The sequence below is a fragment of the Morone saxatilis genome, unplaced genomic scaffold, assembly GCF_004916995.1.
Source record: "Morone saxatilis isolate NCDOM2014 unplaced genomic scaffold, NCSU_SB_2.0 Contig15, whole genome shotgun sequence".
NCBI lineage: Eukaryota > Metazoa > Chordata > Actinopteri > Moronidae > Morone > Morone saxatilis.
This window is the reverse complement of record NW_023339707.1, coordinates 9,367,585-9,376,709: the sequence shown is the minus strand read 5'-3', so window position 1 is coordinate 9,376,709 and position 9,125 is coordinate 9,367,585. Positions and strand designations below refer to the sequence as shown.

Sequence of the window (9,125 nt, the reverse complement as noted above, 5' to 3'; positions counted from 1 at the left end):
GTTGCATGTGTTCACAATGAACATATGAGGTGTTTATTAAAAAGGTTTTTAAAAATATTGAATGAATTGAGAATTGAGTTTTCTCATAAGGCTTGACAAAGGCTTGTTGAGACTGAACCTTTGTTGTATTTAAAGTATCCTACAGGAAGCCATCAGTAGTGTGTTTGGATCTATTATCTGATTTCTAATGTTTGACAGATAAAAGTCAAGTTTGATTGTTGAAGATTAAAAAGCTTTTCATTTACATGTCTTATACTGTGGTTATACTAATGTCTTCTTATCACTAAAGCAAGCCTGTATTTTGTGTTAAGATTGGTCACTTTCAAGTAAGCTTGTCAGAAACATAAATGGTCAAAAATCAGAGGGTGAGAACAAATTAATCGATTTCTCAAATTATTTGTATACTTACCATATGCGGGTACACTGTAATATTTCGATTACATCCGCCAGATCTGCATTGCAAAGTATTGTGTAAGGCNAGGAAAAGAGAAAGATGGGTCTGCGGCAATGATATCTTTAGCACTCAGGTTACTGCAGTTGCAAACCTGATTACAAAACAACTGTTGTTCTGCATTTTCACAATGATTCTGGCTTTTTGAAGCATAGATAAAATCACTGAAACCAGGTATTCGCCTTATCGGCTCTGCAACCCCAAGTACAGTTCCGATATTTTTGATTGCTTTCTCCTTGGGGAGCTTCTTGTTTAAGGACCATGCATCTACTGCTATCCACACCTTGTCTTTGATTTCCAGTTGTATTGCTGCCTTAATGAGAGCTTCAGCAGTCAATTCAGGAGCAACAACAATAATGATACGTATCCTCTGTGCCTCTATCTGTTTGAATATGGGGTGTTAATCTGTATTAAGAATCCGGGGGCTTTGGTGTCAGGCAGGAAGATTCAGTGTCCCTTAATCATATTTATCGAACAATGTCCGTCCATCATTGCCATAGTCATCATCAACATTAAGGACAGCAACCCAGCGCCAGTTGAAGTGCTGCAAAATCTTTACAATCACTTCTATGACGTCTTTGTTGGGATGCACTGTTCGTAAGAAAGAGGGGAAATTCTTTTTTCTCGAAAAGACAGAACTGGAAGCTGCATAACTGATCTGTGAAAAGAGTAATGGAGAACTTGTATTATAATATATCATTTGATAAAAATATTTTAAAAACAATAGTTGGCAAACTTACCATGGGAATGAGATTCATCATGAAGAGTGGGGCTACAGTCCGTGTCTCAGTGCTTGTGGAAGCGCCAACCACTGCTATCACTTTGGACAGATTCTTGTGTGGTTCATGCCAAGGTTGGATCAAGCCATTGTTTGAGATGAGGTTGAACATTTCTGGGAAATTCTGTGTATCTGAGCAGTGGTCAAATATTTCATAGCCGAGAGACACATTTGGCAGAATATTGGTAGAGTTATTGATTTCCTCTACAGCGAATCTCATCATCTGAAACCTCCGATAGCTTGACAGAATGAAGGGCTGACTGAGGACAGACGAAGGACAGTGATAGAGTTTAAGAATGAGTTACATTGTTAAAGTATTACTCTTCAAGTATTTGTGAAGTCTGTGCAGACACGGCTATCTAAAAGAGGAAGGGAAGAAGCACTAAGGTTGATAATGCAGACTTGATGTTCCTTGACTTTGATAATAGAGGAATTCATTAAATTGGTTTTGATGGAAATATGCTATTAGCTATATACATTGACTTGAGATTTGAGTCAAAACTATAATTGGCTATACTAGGTGCTATTAATTTAGTTGTAGATTGTATTTACTCAGATTTTTTAGAAAACTCACCTGGAGCAGTCAGTAAATTCTGGTCTCTCAGGATAAACAGAGACATTGGAATGATGAATATCAAAAAGTCCACCTATCAAATAATGTCCTTTTAGTTGAAACTCTGAGGTTTGGGCAGTGCATTGAGCCAAGGCTTGTAGAAAAGTCCCAAAGAGAAACAGACCAGCAAGACAGTGTTTCATTGTTGTAGTTACCAATCTGTTGTGAACTCTCATTGGATTACCTTTTCCTTTAAAAAGTTATGAGACAGTGGTGATGACATCCTCATTTCCATGAATGAAAGTCATTATGATTCACTGGAAGACAATACACAAATCAGTATGCAAAAATCATCTAAACTGCTACTGCTATAGCGTGCCTGTGATGTATTCACACAGTGTTTAAAAATAATCATGAGTAAGTAAGTTTAATGCTTCTATCATGAATAAATCTGGTAATGCTAGAAATGTTACTTCCTTATTTTAGTCAAATAACCAACTAAAAGTTCAAACTTATAATGTGTGAACATAAAAGTTTAAAATATATTTATATATTTGTTTCCTTTTTGCCTTTATTACTGAAGCACAAATTATTGCTCACAGCGACAACCAGACCACCTGGACCAAACATCACCAGAAACAGTGTGATAAAACCAGAAAGAGACCCGGGATGAGAACTAAACTAACCCAGCTCAGACCCAAGGTTATTCCGCTACCCAGCCTAGTCCTGCCTAATGTCAGAATGCAGGAAGATAAAATGGATGAAATAAGAGTCAGAAAATCAGCTGTGCTCTTATCTTTACTGAGACCTGGCTCTAACAAAACATCCCACATCAAGCTATTGCACTTGACCGGCAGAGCGTGTTCCACTCTGACAGAACACACGACTCTGGTAAAGAGAGAGGAGGCAGACTCCTTCAACTGTTTACATCCAGTTGAAGTCCACGCAGTTAAAGTGGAATGTGTGGCATTTTTATTGTTAAGATGTCAACCATATTATCTGGCCAGAGAACTCACCAGAGTGTTGGTTACATTCCCCCAGACTCAGGTCATCAGCCGCCACATGACAGGACGGCTTAATGAAACAGACCTCAGAACTGTTTTACCTAAATTCCACCAGCATGTCCACATCCCCTTCAGGGGAAGAAATACACCGGGGCCATATTTGCATTAATATTCCTGGCAGCTACCAAGACCTTCCCTGTGCCCAGTTTGGTCTATCAGACCACATTTCCCTGCTTCTCCTGCCTACTTGCACCCAACTGATTACTATGACTGACCATCAGTGAAAACTTTTAAAGTGTTAGGTTAGGTAAGGTTAGGTTATTATATTTGTATCTGTACAAAAGTGTGGACAGATGAAGCCACAGCAGCACTACTACACCACAGACTGGCACATGTTTAAAGAGGGGACATCACCCTGGAGAACCAAATAATCTTGAGGAATATATCATCAGTTACATGATACGTCAGCAAATGTGTTGATCACAAAGACAGTAATGTGTGTGTGTTTGAACTTCTGGGTGAAGGAGAGGATTCCAGGTACAGAGGAACAAATCCACCTTTAGACCAGATTTTTACAATCAGTGGTTTTTAACTATATTTCAGTTAGACAAGTCACGTTTGAAATGTTTATTACAGCAGTACAACATAGTCAGAATTTGGTGTCTAGCTCGAAGGCGTCGCTCCATTAGTGGTAGCTGACTTTTAGCTTGGCCTGCGTTAAACTTTGCACTTTTCACTGTCGTTGCATGCCCTGTTGGGCTGCAAGGACCATTTGTGAAGAGGCAGTTGGTGTTTGGCAATAGATATACGGGCCTGGGAGAGATGAGTGGTGAGGCTCAGAACTACCTCCACGCCAAATTGCTCAGAGCCATGGCAGAAAATCAAGAGAGGCAGACGTCACAATGGTTGCTCCCTAAAATGAATGCTAAATGCCACCTAATGATTCAGAAATTTGGTTTAGGGGTGGTCGACGACAAGGTATCCTATCTGTTAAACTTTTCAAAGGTGCAAAAGTAGAAAGAACTGATTTAAAGTTAGGCTACCAGCTACGGGAGGCTAAATGGGCTTCGACGTTTAGGTGGTGGGTGGCTAAAGACTCAAATGATATCCATATTGAGCCTTTTTGGCTAGATCACAAAAGGATCACATAAAAAAGATAAAATGATTCCAACCTTAAGACTGCTGCATTTCCTACATCTTGAACATCTTAACTTGTAATTTTGCTACTAACACCACTGACTTTAAATGTATAACTTTTTACAAATGAATTAATGAACGTATTCAGGCATTCAAAATGAAACAAATGTACTGCACATGAAGGCTTGACTTAACAGAAAGACCGGTACAATATGATGCAGCCCTTCAAAGCATATTTGTGAAGGTTGTTGATATAGTCTGATGTTCCTGACATTTCATACAGCTCATGTCCTGGCACATTGAAGGCATCATGTGCCGGTCATGGTGATTACGATGCCTTTTGTCGTTGAATTCCTGTCAAGAAAGGTAATATAACCTCAGTAAGAACTGTGTAACCACATTTGTGACGTTGAGGATGTATTTATTAACAACATCTTCATCTTTGACATTTAATGTATGTCTAAACATTAAAGGATATTTATGATATTATTTATAAATCCATAGTGGAAAATACGTAAAGCATATGTGGAAAATAAATTTGATTAACAACTCTTGTCAGTATAAACAAAATGTTGTTGGCTTAACTTAATATCTTCATTTTATTTTTTCTCAAGTTGAGTTATTGCAGTCTTAAAAATACTGATAAATGAAGTATTCATTACTATTACAGTTATCTCTTAAAAAACAACCCAGTGATTTATGTTTTCAAGCTGAAAAAATACAAATGTTTTTCATATTGCAGAGATGAACCACATGGAAAGGGGAACAAAGATTATCTTTTCATACATTAGGCAAATGCAAAACTACCTTTCTCTCTTCCTGATTTAGTACACAAGAGGACACATAGTTTGCATAGACACCTGATAGTCAGGCAAGTTTTTTTTTTGTCATATTGTTTTCAGGCTTTTTTGCCTTTATTCCATAGGATAGTTCAAAATAGACAGGAAAGGGGGATGCACAGCAAAGGGCCACAGGTTGGAGTCGAACCCATGGCCACTACAGCAAGAACTTAGCCTTAGTACAAAGCTCTACCCAGAGCCATTAATATATGAGAGTCATGTCATCTTGGTTTGCTCCATGGACCACGTTTTTATAGCCCTGGCAGAACTTGGAGCCTCTCAACAGTTCCCGGAAGTTTGCCAACTCTACCACCAGTTCAGTAGAGTTACAGCCAGAAAGTGCCATTTGTGGTGCACTTTTAAAGGGTAAAATATTTAAAGAATCAGATTGTATATTATTAGCACACATGAAATGATTAATAACATGTGTATTAAAAGCATGTCAATGAATTATTCCCTACTAATTTGGTACATTTTGAACGTTTACAGATAATAGATTAGGCTAGGATACTGGATAAAGGTAGCAACAGTTTACTAATTGTGAATTCTGATCTGATAATGCTACCACTATATCATCCTTCTTAGCTCGATTTTTCGTGTGGTCTGGAGTAAATTATTAATTAAACATAATTTTGGGCTATGTGATTGTAGTCGGTGCAGGTGGTGATACTTTGGAGTATGAGCTATGAATATGTTTTGTAATATATATTCTTTGAGACGTAACTTAAGGGTTGAGTGTTTTTAGGTGTTGGGATTCTGTTTCCTGTGTATATTATGTTGCAGCTCAGCTGATTTTTGGATTGATGGGAAAGACCTAAGTGATGTTGAAAACACAAGGTAAGTTCATAATGGCCAACAATTTCAAGTTTTTTGCTACTTATAATTATAATACTTATAATATAAGTATTCATACTAAACATGTATTCTATTCCTGTATTATGTTAGTAATTTTGTTAGTAATAATATTCCCACTCATTGCATGCTGCAGGCCAGGAGTGTTGCAGGGTGAGAACAAATGATGATACAGATCACTGCAGAGTGACTTGAACACCCATTACATGTCTAATAGACAACCCAGAAAATGAGACAACTTTTTACGACTTCAGACTTTTAAACATCAGCAGCAAGCACTGTTGATGATCAACAACAACAAAGACCATGCATCATCTCCAAGGCAATTTCCTGTCTAAGTCTGTATAGGTGTGTCTAACCTTTTCTCTGTCTCTTTCTCTCTGTGTTCTGCAGTCCTTCATGTTTCGGAGTTTATTATTGATTGATATGTATATATACCTATATATATATATCTATATACCTATATAGATAGATATATATATCTATATAGATATATATGGAATTCTTAATGAGGTAAATGTAGTTAAAGCTCCACTGTTTCGGATTTAGTTTCATCTTGCAGTGTAGTTCACCCACCTCTTCTATGCCCAAAAGAAAAAAACGCAAACACCCCTATCTCCCTATCTAGAGCCAATGTTTGGTTTGTCCTTTCTGGGCTACTATAGAAACATGGCAGTTCTACATGGCAAACTCAAGGGAAGGCAGCCCCTGGCATCTGTGGATATAAAAAGCTCATTCCTATGTTCAGGTGGTTATAAACAAATGAAAACATAGTTATGAATATTGTATTCCATTCCTGCCAATAGATCATCCTAAATGTTACACACAGGACCTTTAATGTCAAAGATTTTGAGATACAATTCTGAAATTGACTGACCAATACAATAGTACTGTAGTGGCCATCACATCTTTCCACCTACAGTTAGGATGCAGTGATGACACGTTTTTAGTGCTGATAAAACTGCAGAGTACAAAAATAAGTAATTGTTTTAAACTAAATGAATAGAAGAATGACTACACTGGTATGCTGTCCAGAGCCAGGTGTGTCAACAGTCACTTGACATCTGTTGTGTGTTAAGTACTATGTAGTATACATAAGTCACCAAATTTAGTTTGATGTTAGGATACAGCTTGAGCAAGACTCAGCTAAAAAGGAAACATAAACCAGATAACTAGGTCTACAGACTGTAATACTGGAATAAGAACTAATTTATGTTAAATGAAAAAATTATTTCCTCTTTTTTCGAGTGCTAATAATCTGCATCTTGTGTGCTGAAAGTGGTCCCAAGTAGAGATGACACAGTAGAGAGGACATGGACATTAAATGTCTTCCTGATTTAAAATCAAGGTACCAAGACCATCAGGTTGAATTCATATGGGGAGCTTCAATACCTGTTTCTGTCAGGTACACAAACATGTAACACAGAGAGACCAGATTGATACCGACGCAGACTGCAGACATAGTTTAGCTCTGTCAGACACACTACATACTGATATTCTAATTTATACTGGATCAATAGTGATAGTGTTATGCTTATCTTATTAAGTGCTTACAGTCCATGGTTCAGAGCATAGAATGTGTAATTAGTGGATGTGGTGAATAAACTGGCCAACACTGCAACCCCACACAGTGGGCCCATTTCATTATTGAGTGGCAATATTAGCATAACTACAACCAGCTACATTTGGTAAATAGGTGTCACAAAGTCACCAGGAGAGACCTTTTTTGTGCTTTGCATTACCCCTGGTAAAGACTCTTTTAAAAGACTGCCTTTTACCACCCCCATCTTTGTTTTGTTTTTATCAAAAGAAACTGCCTGTGTTAATAAACTACATTATTGAACTTCTGACTCTGCCTACTTGTTTAACCAGAGAGTAAAGAAACCTGTGACATAGGCATGGGTAAATTTTTTTATTTTGCACTCACAAACACCAAAAGATAGAACATGTTGAGTAATATGTTATAGTATGGGTATATAAGTAAAAAGAGAAATTGATAAAATGAGGTGGACCAATAGAGGTCAAGGTTTGATTACTGGTGTAACCTATTTCAACGGTGTACAGCATGCTCTTTTTTGGATAGAGTTCATAAAGATGAAAGACAAATAAGAAAAAAATATTCAACAATAAACTCTTAGAAAGACATTAAATTTATAAATAATCACATTATATTTAAAAAAAATGGAGACTTAATTTTGTCCACAGAAACACAGGGATACCAGCACAGAGAAAAAAGGTAGTGTAGAGTAGGGCTTAGTAGCCTTTATCATTACTCCTCGTTAATGACTTAAATCTAAATCTATATGTGAACAAAGTTGTGCACAAACTCCACAAAATCAGAATCTGTACAACACATTCACAAAAACCCTGAAATCCTGCACCCTAATTTTGACCTAAATACAAAAACTTCAATTAGACAAGTACTGAATGTAATTGTGTAAGTGTGCCTGTAGTGTAGCCAGTAGACAGTTTCACAGTGAGGTGCTGCCTTCATGTGGTGACATTAGTGTAATAGCAACCCCAAAAAACTGTTGAACAGAAAGGACATCACACACATTGCATTTTATGTTGTTATTAAATCACTGTTGTACATGTAAATATGTAAATTAGTGCAGGGCTTACCAGTATGAAATACATGTGGGTTATCACTGAATGAAAACAATGAAAACGATCACAGTTAATATCCACCATCTCTGACGATACCTGTACAAATGAGTAATATCATCAAACAATATTAAGAGTCTTAATGCTCTGTGTGGCTGTACTAAGGTACAGTGCTACTTTGAGGTAAATGCAGCAGGTAAAATGTTTACCATGTTCACCATCTTCATTTTGTAAACAAAGTACAGCTGAGGCTGGTGGGAATGTCATTCATTTTGCATTTAACTAATTCTTGACTAAGTATTTAGTCATGTATTCAAATATTGGACAATTTGAGATGTAGACGAGTTAGTGCCAGCTCTCAGTGTGTAACTTTTTTAGAAAGTAATCAGCACTAATATGTAAAACAATACGTTTCCGTTGTTGCTGTCTGTTCACTGTACGTTTTAATTACTTCAATAAAAAGGATGCATTAATCATATAAGGTTATGCATGTGCACAACAATACCACTAAATACTATTAGAAAAGGAACCAGCTACTTAAATAAACGGACATGACAGATAGTGGTTGCTCACTGTATACACTTGAAAAATGTGTGAACAAGCCCACTGTGTCACAATGACAGGTTAATTTCCATTATACGCTGATACTGTATAGTAAGTGTTGAATAATCAATGAAGGCTGTAAAAAATGTGCCTCAAATTACACACTGTACATTAAAAAACTGGACACTAAAGAAAACTATCTTTAACATGAAACATTAGGTTACAACAACACACAGACAAAGACTGAAACTACTATGTACTTTTTATGGTCATGTACTCTAAAAAGGCCTAAAGCACATCAGTTCTTCTGTATACAGTAACAGATATTCACTGGAGGCTGCTACTGGCTAATTGTTTTGGTATA

At 36.9% G+C, this 9,125-nt stretch overlaps 1 protein-coding gene and 1 pseudogene across 1 annotated transcript in view; both read right to left on the bottom strand.

Moving 5' to 3' along the window:
* Nucleotides 1-322: 322 nt before the first annotated feature.
* Nucleotides 323-1,985, bottom strand: LOC118325048 (annotated as a pseudogene).
* Nucleotides 1,986-8,291: 6,306 nt separating this feature from the next.
* LOC118325046 (taste receptor type 1 member 1-like) overlaps nt 8,292-9,125 on the bottom strand; it is a 7,169-nt gene continuing 6,335 nt past the window's right edge. The window contains 1 exon segment of the mRNA XM_035657609.1: nt 8,292-8,317. Coding sequence (XP_035513502.1) covers nt 8,292-8,317 — 26 coding nt within the window.